This window comes from Phaeoacremonium minimum (assembly GCF_000392275.1).
Source record: "Phaeoacremonium minimum UCRPA7 unplaced genomic scaffold PA7_03_scaffold_594, whole genome shotgun sequence".
Taxonomy (NCBI): Eukaryota; Fungi; Ascomycota; class Sordariomycetes; order Togniniales; family Togniniaceae; genus Phaeoacremonium; species Phaeoacremonium minimum.
Window position 1 is genome coordinate 161479 of NW_006921496.1, and position 18514 is coordinate 179992.

General features: G+C 50.4%; 3 protein-coding genes across 3 annotated transcripts; 2 read left to right on the forward strand and 1 right to left on the reverse strand.

Moving 5' to 3' along the window:
* Window positions 1-3791: 3791 nt before the first annotated feature.
* Window positions 3792-4967, forward strand: UCRPA7_8444 (putative n -(beta-n-acetylglucosaminyl)-l-asparaginase protein; the record flags this gene model as incomplete). The annotated part of the gene is made up of 1 exon (XM_007920957.1): window positions 3792-4967. The coding sequence occupies one exon, from the start codon at window positions 3792-3794 to the stop codon at window positions 4965-4967; it is 1176 nt and encodes a 391-aa protein (XP_007919148.1).
* Window positions 4968-5295: 328 nt separating this feature from the next.
* UCRPA7_8445 (putative vacuolar protein sorting-associated protein 13 protein) lies at window positions 5296-14994 on the reverse strand (the record flags this gene model as incomplete). The annotated part of the gene is made up of 3 exons (XM_007920958.1): window positions 5296-8446; window positions 8498-8565; window positions 8662-14994. The coding sequence occupies 3 exons, from the start codon at window positions 14992-14994 to the stop codon at window positions 5296-5298; spliced, it is 9552 nt and encodes a 3183-aa protein (XP_007919149.1).
* A 1367-nt stretch (window positions 14995-16361) lies between these two features.
* UCRPA7_8446 (putative mitochondrial inner membrane protein 1 protein) lies at window positions 16362-17716 on the forward strand (the record flags this gene model as incomplete). Its single annotated transcript, XM_007920959.1, has 3 exons — window positions 16362-16595; window positions 16653-16919; window positions 16970-17716. 3 exons carry the CDS (start codon window positions 16362-16364, stop codon window positions 17714-17716), a joined length of 1248 nt encoding a protein of 415 aa, XP_007919150.1.
* Between the last annotated feature and the right edge of the window lie 798 nt (window positions 17717-18514).

The following is an 18514-nucleotide window of genomic DNA, read 5'->3' on the forward strand; positions in this document are numbered from 1 at the left end:
TAGTGCTCTTTTTATATTATATCAGCATGTCCAGACACCTAAATATCTCAATAAAACACGATCTATCTCTCTCTTTGTCCATTGTTGCGGTTGGCGTTCTGCAGGTTCTGTATCTTTCTTATCTGTTCACCCCCTCTGCCTCTCGTATTCCCTCAAGACCTCATCTCAATACTTTATTCCTCAGCTTAAGCAGAATGACGTCGTTCCATGTCCCCAGGCGGCTTCAATTCCAGTGCAAAGCATTGCGAGGATGAAAACTGGCGAGGGATGATAATGATAGGTTGCGTTGTATATGATGCCCGGGGAAAAGGTGAGGTTCCGAAATGGACGAGAGCCATGTATGCCGGCTTTGCATTTGATGAACACCTTGGTTATGTTCGTTGGTATTGTGAACTGGGACAGAAATTGTAGATGGAGACTGATTGGAGACGGTTGTTGCACTGTCGACCAGCCGCTGGAAAAGTTGATCTATAGCCTCAGGGTCGAGTCACTGAACTATGGAACTCAAATTAACAATATTACTCCGTCGATTGACCTACCCTGTTTGACTCACATTTCTGTGCATGGACGAACGATCGTCGAGTCTCCCACCATGTCATGAACGCTATAATCAATGAGAATAGCTCGATGCCAAGGCCCATACAAATAGCGATGATACCTTCGCTTGAGAGTCTTCCCATTCTAGTGTAGCGGTCTTGCGGAAATAGACAGGCACGTATTCTGAAAAACAAGATATCATAGAATCACAGTGAACAGGATGTGCCACGAATATTAGTATTGGCGAATATACAAGTACCGGGCTGCAAGTAACCAGGGTCATTGTACTGTCGCCAAATGGTGTAAGACACCACTATTGGTATTCATGTAGTCAAATCCTCGACCCACACCATCTATGTGAATGGGCTTGCAGATCATGCTGAACACGAGACGAGGCTCTGAGTTTGGCTTCGAAATTATTGCAATCTGTTTGGACCTGGGTTCCCACTCCCACACCCTCTAACTATTTCCATTTGATGACTCTGACACGACATCGTGCCTCAAAGTGCAACAACAGATGCTGATGGCAACATAATCAGAGCGCCTTTTGCATCTTCCTACTTTGAGTCTCAAGCACATATCCTCCGGCTCAAGCACTGAAACAGCTCAATAATGACTCGACCATTGTCGGGCCCCCGATACTTTCTATTGGCCGAAGTTGCATGCCAATTGACGCAACATGTTCGTTACTTTGCCACCCGTTGCATTGGCTTTGAATTTGTCGTCGCATGTTCCATACATAGGTTCACGATGAGTAGGCAAGTTTAGATACCGATACAGACCTCCGAGCAGATTTGCCAGACCCATATAAACGCAGTTTACAAGATCTGCCCTCAAAACACAGCCTTGCCAGCAAACAGAAACAGTTCTTTATCCAGATAGAGTTAGGAGTGACGTTGGTGAGTAGGCCGCGGGGTTTGTACTGTCCGTATGGAAATATTAGGTACTCGATCTTAGTAGGGAATCCACAAGTGCTGCGAAAAAGCAGAATAACGTCGACACAGCGTAGCTTAATAACTGATCAAATTTGGTTTTTGCTACAAGACTGTTCTCGGTCACATTCGATGGCGGACTCTGATGCATGCTTTGAAAACCTCGCCAAGTAGTGAGAGTACTGGAAAGCGATCACTAAGTCAAGCTATCTCGATCTTTTGCATGCTTGGAAGTACAATGACGAAAAGAATGAACAATCTGTCCCTGCTACAGCCTCAACCGATAGTACAAGAAAGCTGAGATTGTCACTAGGGAAGACAAACTAGCTGAGCAGTAGTCCCTATGCCAACAATCTCCCTCCATATCAAAGTCCAGTGAGAAGTAGGGAGATGAGGACGAACACACCACAGTTCGCTCCCCAGGGGTCAAATGCTTAGAGCTATGTTCTAACTTGAGATAATTGATCGGCTGGACCAGGTGGAGGGTTCCTGCAATTTAGCTACGCGGTCCGTATTTCAGGGATAGACTTGACAAGCCGAATAAAAAAAAAATCTTATACAAAGCTTTTTCTTTTTTTTATAAAATGACCCCGTAGTGGAAGCCTTTCAGCTACACGTTTCCTTAGAGCTACTGACACTAGACAATTTACTACGGCAAAGATACACTCCTGTTCCTTCCATTCCAATTGAAGTACGGCTAGCTCTGTCGTTATTGCTAGTTACTCGATGGTGTCGAGGTTTCGGTACACCACGCATGTATCTCATAATGATTTTGAACGGGTGAGGTCCTGGGGTCGACCAGATAGCTTGGCGGAAGAGCATAATTGTTCGAGTGGATCATCGATCTGTCTAGCCGCTCGCGAAAGATATGATCCATCGATTCGGGATCAAGACCTCAGAGCTTTTTAGCGAAACGTATGAAGTTATCAGTCAATTTCGCACGAGTAACATACTAGTGCGCGAGTGGAACGAAGATCGTCTAGTCTCCCACCAAGTCATAAGTGCAATACATAACGAAGGCACACCAATACACAGTCCTAATACAAGCGTTATGACCGAGTCGGTTGTCAACTCCATGGTCACAAAGTGATGAACAGAGTGAGACTGTGGCAGGGGAAGCATAAACAAGCAAGAAATATCCCCAGGATGAGGGTGCAGGTGAGCTTCAGGAAACTTATATCATAATTGCATAACATTAGAGCATCGGGATTAGAGCATCGGGGCGCTTCGTGGGACTGGGCTTGAGACTTTAATTCCGCACATCATTTGACGTCGTGTTCCCCCTTAGCACCCTACCCACCTTGCATTAGCGTGTTGCGGCAAGCCTTTTCATTCACAGCTGCTGTCTCGATGTTGAGAGAAGGATACCGAGCAGGGACTTGTATTTCCCTGACCCAGCCGCATGTCTCGCGGCAAAATGAGTGGGAGGCATGCTCTTGTCAGTCGGCCGAAAGAGGTACTAGTCATGTACCTGCATCTACAGTTTGCCGGCCTGATTAGATGCCAGTAGTCAAGCTCCCTGGTTAAAGGAAAGTGAGGCTGTTGGACTACCGAAGGTGTTCTTGTACTTTTTCACGGCTACTGCTTACGTCTTGACGATTATGACAAGTTTTCTGATCCAATACATGATGGAAAACACCCCGCTGAGACGACGTCGAATGCGTGCAATGCCAAAGCCCCGAACTCACAACTGCCGTTGCCTATTTGTTTCTATTCTCTGTCATGATCACTTGCATATAGCATACGACCAAGACTTTTGAGGAGATGAAGGCTATACAAAACGGCGTGGCTTGGACGACCCAGAGGGCCCAGTGGTTCATCGTTAGAGAGCCGCCAACGTTAGTGGAGTGCTTAGGCTGTGACTAGGCCACCCATTGTAGGTGCTCTCGGTGCTGTAGCAAGGAACCGGGGAAGCGTGGGCCACCAGAGGTTAACGTTATGCCTCCTTCCGTCTTCCTCCTCTTCCATGAATTAAATGTCAAGTCAATTTCTAATTCAAACGATCAGTTGCTTTGATCAAATTGCTTCTGCCTGGAAGCACAGCACCTGGGCTGTTTTGTTTGTGACTAGACAGAGACCCCGAGATGTATTAGGGAGTGGTAAAGCTTGTTTAGCCGCCTCTTCGCTCCACATCCCACTGCAACGTCTCCAGGCAATGTTATGTACATGTACACAGTCAACACCAAGCAGAGACGACTGACTGACGAGGGCGGTGGCCAGCTTCTCAATACTGGACCGTCCATCATCATCATCTCATTACATAACATGCGTCGGGGACTGCGCCACGGTCTCTGAGCTGTAATTCGCAGGTCTGAATCTACGATGTTGCGCCACGAGGTGCTCCGTCTTACCTCGCTGCCCCTCATCCTCATCCTCATCCTCAGCAACCTCCTCGGCCATGCCCTGACTGCCCTGACCAGCCCATCTCCCGGCCTGCCGATGGTGATCAACACCTGGGGCGGGCCCTTCACCGCCGCCACCGACGCCGCCTACCAGGCCCTCATCTCTCCGGATTCAACGTCGGCCCTCGACGCCGTCGAGATCGGCTGCTCGACCTGCGAGCGCAACCAATGCGACGGCAGCGTCGGCTACGGGGGTTCGCCCGACGAGGCGTGCGAGACGACGCTGGACGCCATGATCATGGACGGCACGACGCTCAAGTCGGGCGCCGTCGCCGCGCTGCGCCGCGTGCGCGAGGCCGTCTCCGTCGCGCGCGCCGTCCTCGAGCACACCACCCACACGCTGCTGGCCGGCGACCAGGCCACGCTGTTTGCCGTGCAGAACGGCTTCCTCGAGCAGAACCTCACCACCGAGGCGTCGGCGCGGCAGTGCGCCGAGTGGAGGGCCGCGGACTGCCAGGCCAACTATAGGATCAACGTCACGCCGGACCCGACGACGGCGTGTGGGCCGTACACGCCGCTTGCTGTCGTCGAGCGGAGGGATGCGGCGCTCGCTGGTGGTGACGCTGCTGCTGCTGCTGCTGCTGTGCACAGGCGGGACGCGTACCCGGATGCACTGCAGCGCGGTTTCACGCCCGCATCCGCGTCGCAGGCGTCGCACGACACCATCTCCATGATCGCCATCCACTCCTCTGGAACAATGGCGGCAGGGACATCTACCAATGGTGCCTCGCACAAGATCCCAGGCCGTGTAGGCGACGGCCCCATCACCGGCAGCGGATCCTATGTCGACGGCGATGTAGGAGGCTGCGGCGCGACCGGCGATGGTGACATCATGATGCGATTCCTCCCTTGCTACCAGGCCGTAGAGAACTTGCGGCAGGGCATGACCCCCACAGAGGCTGCGGAGGATGTCGTGAAGCGCATGCTGAGAAAGTATCCCGAGGTGGCCAGCGGCATCGTGGTTGTCAACAACAACGGCGAGCATGGCGGGGCTGGTTCCGGCTGGACATTTACGTATGCATATAGAGGAGGCGACATGAATGCCACCGAGGTGGTCACGGTGCCGCCCGTGTCTGTATCCAAGGACTTTGTATAAAGGGCAGAATTAGATGTGTAAATATTATACGATGTGAAAGACGGCCATTCCGCGAGCTCGTCCTGGGCAATTAACATTTCACCTGGTGGTCATCAACGCGACCAATTACTTCACTTTCGACTCAATGATCACCAAGCATACTTATGAATATGATTTTTTCGTTTCTAGGGAATTCGTACACAAGACATAAAAAGAAGATGCGAGACTCCAATCTTTGCCAGCCCATGAGCCTTTTTACAGTCTACCGCCATGCAGGATGATAAGAATGAATCAGCGACCTGAGGGACCGCCCGTCCTTTGCCGTCTCTTCCTTCATATTTGACCCGTCCTATTCTAATCCTTTGAACCGTCGATTGAACTCTTCCACTGCCACAGCAATCATTCTGTACAAGAAGGTACGGCTACTTTCTTCGCCAATCGGAATGAATGGCCCATTTGTGCCTCCTCTGAGTGTCAGGCTGAGACCGGTCCTCTCTTTGGCGATGGTCTGAACATCCTTGAGAGGCACATCCCACTCCGTCGTCAGTCTCCGACTCCTGATCAGCAGAATCCGAGAGAAGGTCACCATGACCACCATGTCTTCGCGCGGCAGCTCGAGGTGGGCAATGTACGATTCGTTAAAGTACTTGCCATTGTCGACCTGTTTGAGCCAGAACTGTCCCAGAGCCTCCCGTTGGTTGTACGGACGTACGATACCATCTGAGGGGATGAAGCGCGTCAGACGGACTCGGTCAAGCTCAGAGCCATCGAAAACAGTGGTGGTATTTCGAATTCCCTCGGACACGTTGGAGGCAAGATCAAGAACACCAACTGCTGGCTTCGTGGCTAGCCCTAGCACGCCTTTACCGACGCCCTTGAAGAATCCAAGTGCTCCCTCCTGCTCAGCACCCTCAAGTGGCTTTCGGGCTAAACCGCCGACACCCGACGCGACAGAAGTAAAGAGACTGTTTGCACCAGCCGTCACTCCATACAGAGCGTGCTTCGGTCGATTTCTCGCTCTCGTAATGCGTCTTCGATCCTGGAACTGCTTATCAAGCGTAGCAGCAGCAAGGCCCTTCGACATGGCACCGGTCCACTTCGAGAACGAGTCGCTGACACCAAAGACCGTCTTCTTCGCGAATGAGCCCGCACCTCTAGCTAGACCGAGACCAAGATCTTCTGGTCGATCTGACATAATGAGGCCCTGGTACGGCTCATAGAAGACATCAGCAATGCCTGAGCTGATGTTGTTGAACAGGCCGACAGGATTGCCTAGGAAGTCTGCAGATCCGAGAATCTTGTGTATCTGGTAGATGGCCTCCTGACTATAATGATTTGAGATATTCTGGGTGAGAACGGGAATTGACACTCGAACATTGTCTAGGATCAATGCATTGAGCCGCAAGGGGGCATCATTTACGTTGCCGATTGCCATTGTCATAATGTTGAAGAAGAACATCAGCGGATTGCGAGAAGATGTCTTGTCCTCGGCATTGACACGTTCAGTGCGCACAAAGGATAGATCGATTTGGAGGGGTTGGATATTGAGCAGCTCGAAGTAGATGTCTTGACCCGACTGCTCCTGTTTCGGCTCGGGTATCTCCAGGCTGTCGTCACACAGTCTGCCCTCCTCCTCTGACTCTGTCCAAGTTGCACCAGGAGCCTTCGAGAAATCGAGCACAGCAAAGATGAAATCTTCATCCAAGTCCACTGTCATTTGCTGCAGCAAAACCGTCGCGTATTTGATGTATAGAACGCCATAGGAGTCGTCTTTCACTCTGGTGACCATCGCATGCAACGAAGGGTGAGCATCAACCTCCTGTGCCCGCTTTGGAACGACACTCGGGTATAATATCATAGGGAAGATACCGCCGTACAGTTGATTGTCAACTTGTATCCATTTCACCGCCAAGCTGATTGTCTGGTAAAGCGGCGACTCGCTATAGCGAAGCTGTACGTCTCGGAATGTGACATAAGCAAGCTCTTTTAGCTGCGCGTTGATAAGTGACACGCCAATTCCAGCCAACTTGAGCTGAGCTCTGAAGGTCACGCCAGTGTCCATATTCTTGGCCTCAAATCCTTCAGTGCTAACGTTGCCTCTTGAGCCCGCATGTGACTTCTGACGGTAAAGACTCTTTGACGGCTTGAAGTTGGAAAGGATGAGAGTTTGGGTCGGCCCATCAGCTGCGACATTAATGTCAATGATCTTCTGCCCGCCGTTCGTCGCTGCAAACTTCATAGGCACTTGGTTGCCTATCTCTGCAAGCTTAACATGTCGTTCCTTTCCGTAAGCCGCTATTACCACCTCGCGATGCTTCGCAGCAGGGAAATCCCACGCGTATGGCATGATGCTGCGTGGCGGGAGCCGGTATCTGATCGGCCGCCAGCCAGACCGATCCTCGACACCATCATCATCAATATTCGGATTGGCTTGATAGAAGGTGAACTCAGTGTCGCTCTCATTTCGCATCGAGTATGGCCAATTTTTTTTCTCTATACTGAGATTCAAGAATATGGTTGCATCTTCCATAAGAACATCGACACGCACGAGGCGCTGCCGCTGACCGGCCTTCGCAATCTTGATGTGAGTTGTACCCAAGTCGGATATGTTGAATGGGGACGTCCACTGGTTGTTTACCCCAGGGAAGCAAAGGCAAAGTTGCTTGACTTGGCTCTTCTGGAGGAAGTGCAGGGGTTGGAGCTGTCCGGTCTTGAGTGACATCAAGCTCGAAGAGCTTGGTTCGCGAATATTAATGTCCTCGCCCAATCTGTTCTTGATAATGTAACGGGGGGCAAGTGTAACGACCTTTGTCATCTTGTATTTGCCCTCGCCGGCTTCGACAGTGATGCCGACATGGATCTCGGCATTCCGACCAGAAGCTTGGAGCACTGCTTCAGTCGTGCTGCCAATGGCATCAAAACTTTGCGGTTTGCTCCAATCCGAGTCTCCAATTTTCAATGATGCGCGGTTTCGTTGATCATCGTTTCCGAAAGAGAACATCAATGGCACAGCCTTGTGCTCCTGGTCTGCCAAGTCAATCAGAGGCTGACCGGCAGCAGACTTCGCTTGCTGTAGGAAGCCCTTCGATCGAATACTGAGTTCTAACCCAGTCTTATTGAGGATGACATAAGGGCTGTAGACGGTCACCTTGAAGGCACCTCCACTATCTGGCACACGGTGGTAATGCAATTTGAGGCGGAGGTTCAAACCTTGGTCATCGCGGCAGACAACCGATGATTCCTTCTTGAAGTCCTCTGCATTTCCAGAGTTGATGATTGCAAACTCGCTCGGTTTGAACACGGTGTCTTGCATGTCAACACTAAGCAGCAAGAGATGCGAGAGCTCCACCACATGGACAGGGCTGACACCCCCCTTTCTGAGGAAGTTTGTCCAGTCCTTCTTGGTGTTTTTGTCGTAGATGCGATACTTGAAGTCATACGGGAGAAGATTCTCAAGTGTGACAGGGGCCGACAGCTTAAGCTTCATGTAGGGATAGTTCCTAGGAATTTAGGTTAGAGGTACGATTGGCGCATTTACTGGGATTACATACTTTGTCATCGGATTTGCCCTATCAAAGGAGGCGTTCAGCTGGAAGTAGAATGGCTCTCCGTGTTCACCCTTGCAAACCATTGTTCGAGTCGGTCGTTTCAGTAGATCTCTCCACCAAAGTGTTTCGCTTGACCACTGATATCCAAAGCCACTATCGGGTCTCACCAACAGGCTCTTCAGATAGGCCGCGCCGACCGGAGCAGGCCGGCTCTCGCCAGGAGCAATCTTCTCGATCTTGAGCAAATCTCCTTCTTGTGCATCAAATACACCAAGCTCAACAGGGATCTGCGTGTCGTTCTGCACCAAAAGCGGGCTTCGCAACGTCACATATTTGACATTGTCAGGACCCAACTTCACGTCAACCATCAATCGATGGAGGATTTGGTCTCGTTTCGGCTTGAGGCCGTACAAAACTTCGCCCTCTCGATTGAGCCTGATGCTCTTGACGGCATCGAATCCGCTGCCTTCCAGCTGGACGCCGACGGTTGTACTAGCAGCACTCTCGCTAAGCATGCTCTCGCGCATCTTCTCCCAATGTTCAAAGCTCCAAGGTGCTTCCTTGCCATCCTCCAGTCGCAGAGTAATGTTCTCCTCACTTGTCGGGTTCTTGCTGCTGACAACAATGTCGAACCCCGTGTGATTGCGGATGCGATATGGCGACTCGGCTCCACGTGGTTTGCTCAAAACATCTTCGTCCTGTGTCAAGAATGCAAATGACTTTGAGGCGAGCGCGATCGACGCGGTTGTAATAGTGATGTCGAATGTCTTCCTCGATGCCACATCGACAGAGAGCAACCCGGTGTCTTGTTCTCTAGCAACGCCAAGGCCAACCTGCCATGGTTCCAACAATGGCTCCCAGGCTGATTTAGAGAAGTTGTAGATGTTAATATACATCTCAATAGGTACTTCTGCCTTCAGGTTCGACGACCAATTCTCAGCTGTTGCCGTGAAATTCTTGATGCTCAAATCAAAGATGGGCAATTCGTGTAGGTCTCCAATGAGGACGACACGCACACCTTCGATGGTCGCAGTAAGTTCTTCATGCCGCTGTGGCTTCTTCGCAAGATCGTGGGGCTGACGACCATCGCGATTCGACTGAGACCGACCACTTATAGTTCCTGCTGGCTTGCCAGTTCTAGTTCTGTTGGCTGCCATAGTCGATGGACCCTTGCCACTAGCAGTTCGTTGCTTGAGACCGGCTCTGCTCAACTCCTTCGCCTTCTGATCCGCTGCACTGGGCTTTGCATCTTTCTTCTCATCATTTCCTGAGAGCTCGGACGCCTTACTAATGATCTGCAAAGCTAGAAGGATGTCTCGCAACGACAATCTTAAGACGAGAGGGTCGATATCAACATGGATGCTCGTTAATGATGGCCGTGAACTATCCATGCTCATCTGAATCGAGAAATCATCGATGATACGCAGTTGAGTATCATCGAACCGGTCCATACGACAGAGGAACATGCCCACCTGAGACACTTGGAAGGTCAATGCGTGTTGCTGCGAAAGGAGAACCTGTTTTGTCCCTAAGACAATGGCTTCGCTGCTGGAGCTCAGAGGATTAGCGATAAGTATGACTTGGGCATCTACGACATTGACCCTAAAAGCAAGGTTCATCTTCGACTCATCGGATTCCTTCTTATCATTCCGGCTGATGGATTTGTCGCTGCTCTGAGATTTCTGCGACTTTTGGCCTGTGAAGGTCACCTGCATACTGTCCGCATCGCTCTCCTCTGGCGTCTCTGCCTCTTCTTCCTCGATGGGGCTTGGTTCATCTGCCTGCATTCCAATACTTATAAAGCTCTGGATCGCAAAGAGGTAGTCTAATGCGAAAATGACCTTTGGTGAGTCGACAGCGACCACAACGATGACGTTTCTCTCCTTGCCACCCGTCATCGAGACGCTCGCCATGAATTGCTGTACGTTCTTGTTGCTGCTAGTCATGATTCGGCGGTACTTGTTCGTATCCCTAGGACGAGAATCATTGATTGTGAAGCTGTAGATGACGAACTCGGCTTCTAGGCTGCCATTATCTTGGATTCGCGTCTTGAGCTTGCTATTATCCAGACTGAATCGGCTAAGGCTGGCCCCATCCAGGTTGCCTACGGGCTCATCTTCTGGCGCATTTATCAATTCGAGGCCGATGGTATGTATGCCAAATACCAAATCTAGCTTTGTCCATGTGTCAGAATGATTGCCAAGTTCTGGACCGAGGTCAATAAGCTGGTCTTGTTGTGGAGACTCGTCTGAAGATGACATCGTTTGTGCGCGCTCAAGAGTGCTTTCATCCACGTCCTGTTCTGCTTCCTCGGCTCTTGCGTCTGTGTCACCTGCGAAAGCGGCTGGCACAGACTTAGAGATCTCAAGTAAAGCCTTGAGCTGATACTGGGTAATACGAAGATTGAGATCTGTCATGTTACCTTCGATCTCAAGCTCCGGTCGCTTTGCGCCTTGCTTGTGTTCAGCATAGGTGATGTTAAATCCAAGGTCAACGTGGTCGATCATCTCTAGCTCTTCGGATTTGTCCTCCGGATAGTGAAACAAGCTGGTCATTCGAATGTTTCTAATACCCGCGGAAAGTTTCATTGCTATTTCAGCATCCTCAGAGTCGTCAAGGGGAGCGAACTTGTTCTGAGCGTAGATCTCTCCCAGATATGCAGTTACAAGATCACGCTTAGGTCGTCCGGGAACAACAAGTCGAGGGAAGACAACGATCGGGGTCATGACAACCACATCAAACTTGATGCGACTACTGGATTGTTGCAACTGCTGAGCTTGGTTTGCAGCAGCCTGCCGTGCAGCATTGAAGATCGCTTGCATCTTGCCAAACTTCACTAAGAAGTCGATTATCTTACGGAACGGCTCCTCGAGGAAGTTCACCTTGATGGAACCAGCTCGAAGATAAATGGACGAGTCATATCCTGGATACACTTCCTTGTTGCCAGCGTCGAAGGTCTCATATCTGAAGTCGGCTAAGTCATCGCCTTGGATGGTGACAAGCTGGCGTAGACTGGACTCTTCAGATGCTCCAGCGTTCACATCGTCCACCAAGGAGAGATCTCCAAGCCTTGCACCGATGCGCATGGTTTTCCCCAACAAGAAGACGCCCACATCTGCCTGGTTGAACGAGAGCGTCGCTAGGCGTATGCCGTCATTGTTGAGAATGAGCCTAATACTCTTAAGATCAACCTTAACCTTGATTGCAGCTGCTTGAGTATCCTGCGTGGCAGGTGGTTCCACGTTGACATTTACCTCCGACCCATCATCTGTGATGGCTTTTTGCGATGGTGGTGGGCTGTTGTCATTATTTGTAAATGTGACCAGAATGAAGTCCAGGAGCGTGAGTAGTGTTTTGCGAGTGACGATGAGGTTGATAGTGGAGATCTCGGCATTAACGTTCGTCTCCACTCCATCATAGACTGACATGAACTCGGGTGATTCCTTCTTGACTTTGATAAATTTGACCTTTACGAGCTCTTTCTCCTCTTTTCGATCTTCCGTGTCACCAGAGGATACAATTGACTTGAACTCCGCTGGCGGGTTGTCAACAAAATCATCAACCGTCACAGACCCTAGTGACACTTCTGCCACCATGTCGTATGGGCGTAGATAGAACTCAAGGTCAAAGTGCTGAGCTACAAGCTCCACAAGTAGAGCGTCTGGCTTCTTGCCGTCGGGGTCACTCTTATAAAGAGAGCCCCGAAGCTCGTCGACTGCGAATTTGAATTGGAATGACTTTTGTTGCATCTTTAGCTTCTCGTTCTTCTGACCGTCACGGGCATCCACAAATTTCTCATCTTCTTCGTCAACATCCTCTAGAACAATGGCCTGCTGTTGCGTTGTGAAAGGCAGGAATTGAGACGACCGCCGTTTCCGCTCACTCCTAGGTCGGGAGCGGCTAGATCTAGTTGAGCGATCCGATCGCCGAGAGACGTTACTCAACAGTCGAGGACGCTTCGGACGGTCTTCACTAGCCTGGCTCTCTGGTTCTTGACCATCAAACTTGGGTATCGCAACATCAATAATCTTCATGAGAGCCTTATATTTTGTGTCGGAGACAGCAGCGTGAAGGAGGGGCATGTGTCCCGATACCTTCAATTTGGTCAAATTTGGTGCCTTCGGAAGGATTGATAGCTGCACTACGAAATCGACACTAATCTTCTCAACAATGTGCAGGTTGAGATCTTCATTCTTCTCAATGAGCTGGGACTTAGTCTGCTCAATAGAGGGTCCAATGAGAACTTGAGTTGAGGTAAGCTTCACGATGAATTTGTCGTACATCAGCGATTCGAGGCGTTTGAAATCTTCGTCTGTATACGACTGGTTCTGCTTGGATTGAATCTCCTTCATGGTATCCTTGTCGACCAATTCAGAGTTCACGCTGATATGACCAGCATCCACGATGAGGCACGTCGAGGTTTCAGTTTTGATGCTCTGGGGGATGATAATCAAAGGCGCTTGCAAATCTAGCTTCGCGTTTATAGTCTTGTGCTCCTCCAAGGCGAACTCAAGTCCAGCACGGGTTTGCTCGCGGAAGCCTTCAACGGTTGCACCTGCAGTCTCCATGAGGGCTGTAATAGACTCCATGTGACGTTCAGGTGGTCTGAAAAAGTCGGCAACGCCAACCACGAAATTGGGATTCCAGACGATCTCAAGCGGCTTAAGTTTGGCCATGAGAGCAATGTCTCCCTCGCCATCAAGAGGATTCCTCTCTAATTGGAACTGGAAGAAGGCTTCTTCGCTGCTCTTTTCTAGCTCCACCATTGATAATCGTTTCTTTTTTTTGTTTTCTGGAGCATCCTTAACTCTGACGATTTCTTTGAAGAGACTGTCTGGAGTAGTGCCGTCATTTACACGGAGACCTCCGAGACTGACATCTGCAAGGAAAGAGTCAGGGCGAGTCAATGCCTTTGCTTTGAAGACATCAAAATGCAAACTAAGTAGATCTTTGACATCATCATGAGGATTCTGCTTCAAGGTGAAACTTCCAGTACTGAGAGATGCTTCCACCTGGAATTTGATACTGTCTCGTGGTGTCTCGACGTCTTCTGCAAGGGCGGTTTTTTCATCCCAGTCAATGGCTTCGTACAACTCTTTGCGTTGTTCCTCAGTCATTTGTGTGTTCTCGTCCTCTGAAGTCGTCTGCTGCTGAGGCTTTGAACCCCACACCCAGGACATCCATCCTTGCTGCTGTTCCTGTTTTGGCGGTTGCTTTCTTAGGGCGGCAGCGTTCTCCTTCCTCAATTGATTCCGAGCAAGTGACCGCCAGAAGCGCAGGTCTTCGTAGTCAAGTCTCCACTCAAGCTTGTTGAGGTCATCGTTCTCTTCGGAGCTGAGCTGTTGGTTCTGCTTCTTCTTTTTGAACAATTCTATGTATCGCAATCGATCGTCCCGCCGTTCGCGGAAATAGTCCCAGCTCCAACGGCGGTTCCTGTCGTGGATCTTGCTGAGCACGGCATCTCCTGCGAACTTGAGCCATGCCCGCGGGTCTTCCTTTGGCGTGACGCCCTTTGGTTGGTATTTTTTATATTCCTGATGCCGGATGAAGTAATGGAATAAGTCGACCATCATGAGCGCGTCTCGGTATTGGTCGTCGTCTAGCACAAGTCCGATTTCGTCAAAGAGGAGGTTTGCCTTGAACTTTGGTACGTGGACATCCCCGCTCTTGTCCATCTCGATCTTTGCTTGCCCACTCACTGGCTTCAGAATGAACTGGTGATTGAGGTCGGACTCTCCTTCGGCTTTTCCTATCATGGTTTTGAATGTCTCAATCATCTCTGAATGCTCCATCTTATCATCGCCGGAAGCCTCAGCTTCTCTGCCGGACCCAAGAAGTGTGGTATCCGTATTCCAATATACCGCTAGCGCGCCCAATGTCGCAAGCTTATGTGTAGTCTTGGTAGAGTCCTGGATAAAGGTAGGGCGCCATTCACCGTCAGTAGAGACAGCGCTAAACTCTTCGAGAGTAACGCCGAGAGCAAACGGGTGCCCTGGCGCCGAGATAGAGTCCTCGTAGCGGACATGGATGTTCTTTACAGTAACCTGTAAGTTGTCCACGATCTTTGTGACAAGACTCTGGGTGAAACTCTGGCTCCGTTTCTGCTCCTCCTGGCTGAGACCCTCCTGGGATCTCTCCTTCAGCAGCTCAGCGGAGTCCAGCTTCTCCATCTTGATGCGCTGTCTCCGCCGCTCCTCCTCTTCCTCATTGTATTGTGCCTCCTCCTTCGGGCTAGCAAGAAGGAAAACATCTTCGATGAAGATCTTGACGGGGGCGCCGCGCAGGTTCGACCAGGGTATGACGAGGGTGAGCTGGCCGAGATGACCTTCGACGACGTTTATGGGCAGCTTGAGCTGGTCGAGTGCTTCTCGGCGGAGCTCGAGGTTGCGAAGCTTGACATCGCCCGACCATATTCCAACCTTGAGCTGTGTCGGATCGAAGTTTTTGACGTACATGCCCAGGAAGCGGTTGAGCAGACCCGCGACGAGGCCTTCGAGCATATTGAATCGATGTGGCCGTTACCCGGGCCGGGGCTCGTCTTTGGTGATTCAGCGGCGTGTGTGTAGCTTCATTAGGGGGAGATTGTCGTCGGAAACGAGTAGCACTGCGTGCCTATTGTGTTTTGAAGTATTGAGGACAGGAGGATTGTGGGCACGGCGTCATGAGCTGGATCTTTCCTGGGTGCAGCGCCGGTTGCCTGATACGTAGCGGGGTATCCTAGCTCGAGTGCGATGTAGGGACCTAGACGCGTGGATGCCGCTTGCTCGAATGCAGACGCGGGTAACGTTATCAGATGTAAGGGCAATAGAATTACACTGCCGAACAGAAATGCAATGGGGCCTAGGTATGAAAAAGACGGTCTCGAGAGAAATTGTGTAGCGTGTCGTGTGTCTGTGTGGTGTAATTTCAGTATGTACTGCACACAGAAACAGAAACCTGAAAGCTGGCGTTGGGTGGCTCAGCCTCGACAGAGCCCACACTGCTTGAGATTTGTGTGGCGTTGGCTCAAGGAAGGTGCGATGACGCTGTTTTTTCTGGCGAAGGTGGAGTGCAGCTTCCCCCTCTGACGTTTCCTTCGTCTCTCAGCTGCCACGGGCCGCTAAGCTCCCTCACTAATGGCAGCTGTGCTTTCCTCTTTTCATCGTCATCAAACGGCGGGGCAGTTGCCAGGGGTGGGAAATGCTTGGCCTTTTCAATGCACGGTTGGGGTGTATTTTCCAACCAGCAAAACAGCTTGGCCCTTACCAAAAGTCAATTGACTCAGATATGCTGCATCACCTAAGTATTCCTAAGAAACTTTGCTTCATTACTACTAATTTAGTTTCCGTTTAAACTCACTTCAATGCAAAAATCTATCAAGAGTCTTGTTCGAGTCTCTTTTTATGTCTACATACTGCCGTATTGTAATTGTGATGGATGGGCGTACGCTGAGCGCCGTGGGGGTGGATGCATGTCCAATGCGACGGAGCTCGGCCGTGTAGACATTACGTCACTGACGAGCAGCATAGCTCGGGCACTCTGGAGCAGCAAGCTTTCAAATGCCCACAACAAAACTCACGTCAACGATTTCCACGAGGACTTTTCTCGGAGACAGCGGCTTGTTTTAATTTGAAAGCGTCCAGATCTGTGTTCCTGAGATTTCTCCTTCTTTGTGGCTTTCTAACTTGCCAATTGAGCTCTGACCCTCCCTAAGTCAACAAACCCAAGGTCGACAGCGACCAACAGAGTGCCCAGCATGCTTCGAAGCACGCGCCCACTACTTACTCGAGCAATTGCTCCCAAGAGGGCCATTGCACCAGCGTCTCTTTTCTCAACGAAATCTCCGTCGACTATTTCACCTTTGTCCAGGTCTACTACAGCAACTGGCATGCGGGCAAATCTTCCCGCCCTATCCAAAGTACAGCGCTCCCGGTATGCGACCATTCCCGACAAAAGGGACGTAGAATTCGAGAAGGAGACGGCCAAGAAGAAGATTGAAGCGCGTCCTGACGAGGTATCTACTCAATCTTCAGTCCGGCATGTCTTCGAGGAGGCTTCTAGCGCTGGTGAGGGAGTAAAGAAGGACGAGCAGGATGTCTTAAAAGGTGTCAAGCAGGATCTTGTTCGTCTTCCCCGTCTCTTTCTTCCCGATGTCGCATTGACAACTGATTCCTTTTAGGAAACGGTCAAAGACACATTCGCGCTCAAGACCGTCCCCCCTCTATCCTACGCATTGGGCATTGCTGGCACTGTCCCTTACCTCGTCACCTCAATCGCCACAGTCTACCTGGGGTGGGATCTTAACACTGACTGGCCGAGCCAATCTCAACTGCTCAACCACATCATGATCAGCCCCGAGACAGCTCAGCGCTGGCTTGACTTACTTGAGCCAATTCAACTAAGCTACGGAGCGGTCATCATCTCGTTCCTCGGTGCCATTCACTGGGTGAGTTTGCAAGGCACTCGACACATTGGCAGAAGCTAACAGCAGATCAGGGCCTGGAATATGCCGAAAAGACACCTTCACTCGCCCGCACCCGCTTCCGATACGCTATGGGTGTTATCGCCCCAGCAGTCGCGTGGCCCACCCTCCTCATGCCCGTTCAATTCGCCTTGACAGCTCAGTTCCTCGCATTCACTGCTCTATACGGTGCTGATACCCGTGCGACCTACCGTGGCTGGGCTCCGCCATGGTACGGCACCTACCGTTTCGTGCTGACCTTCATCGTCGGCGGTGCCATTCTCATCAGCTTGATTGGCCGCGAGAAAATTGGCGCAGACAGGCCTAGACTCAGCAACTTGAGAGAAAAGCTGCACAAGACGGGCACAGAGTCTGAGAAGTACGTGAACTGGGAGAAGCTAGAGCAAGAGGAGAAGGAGCGCATAAAGAAGGAGAAGGAAGAGGAAGAGAAGCGCAAGAAAGAGGAGGAGAAGAAAAATAAGAAGAAGAGTAAGGGCAAGAAGGGCGGTAAAGAAGGCGACAAGGCGGAAGCCAGTAAAGATGACGGGAAGGAGAGCAAGAAGGAGGATGGCAGTGAAGAGCAGCAAGATGAAGGTGACGAAGAGTCAAAGGATAGCGGAGACGAGGACAAGGGCGGAGACCAGGACAAGGATGAGGATGGGGGAGAAGACGACAAGAAGGAGGACGATAAGGATGATCAGAACAAGGGCGAAGGAGGTGACAAGGAAGAGAAGAAAGACAAGGGAGGCGATGGCGATAAGAAGCAGAAGACGTCGAAATAAGGCTTTAGGCACGGTTACGGCGTTTTGGGGACCTTGCCTGCATCAAAAATCTTAATTGGGACGTTTGCTAGCCATGATATATGGTTGGAGAAGCGAGTCATGCTGTCATACTTTTGACTGTAATCATATTATTCTCTTTTTTATTTTTCAGGTATAGCTCGTTCATCAGCAATTAGTCTACTCAAAGCGAACATTTCTGGTTGGTATCTCCCGTCAGCACCTCAAGGGTCGTACAGTAAGCCCACTCAGAATAGAATGAGAGTATTGCAACCCTACGACACAACATAAGACTTTGATTGATAGCTCCACAAAACTCCGCCTTTATCTGACTTCAGATATAAAATGACTCTCACACCGCTGATGACTGATGGTACAGAGTATCACAATTCAAACAGCAGCGGATACTAGACTTCTGCTATATTGAATTAGCAAATACGCAATGGCGACTCCGCGTGTGATCCTTACCAAAGACTACATTCTCAACGCATTCAAATTGCTAGAAGAAACAGAAATTATGACAAAGAGGATGGAGTTCTTCAACAGGTATATGGTCGACAATGTGACATGGAACATCACGGGAAGCGCACATGACCTCGTCGGAACGAGATATAATCTGGCGGATCACACGGCTGCAACATTCGGCAAGCTAGGTAATGAAATGATAGAAGTCTCCACGGTAAAGTCGTGTAGATATGGATTAATGTGAGTCATTTCTAACATTGTGAGGTTCCAGGGCAGAACCTTGTGAAGCCAATTCGATTCGTTGTGAGAAGTGTCATTGAAACAGGGCAGCAGTGC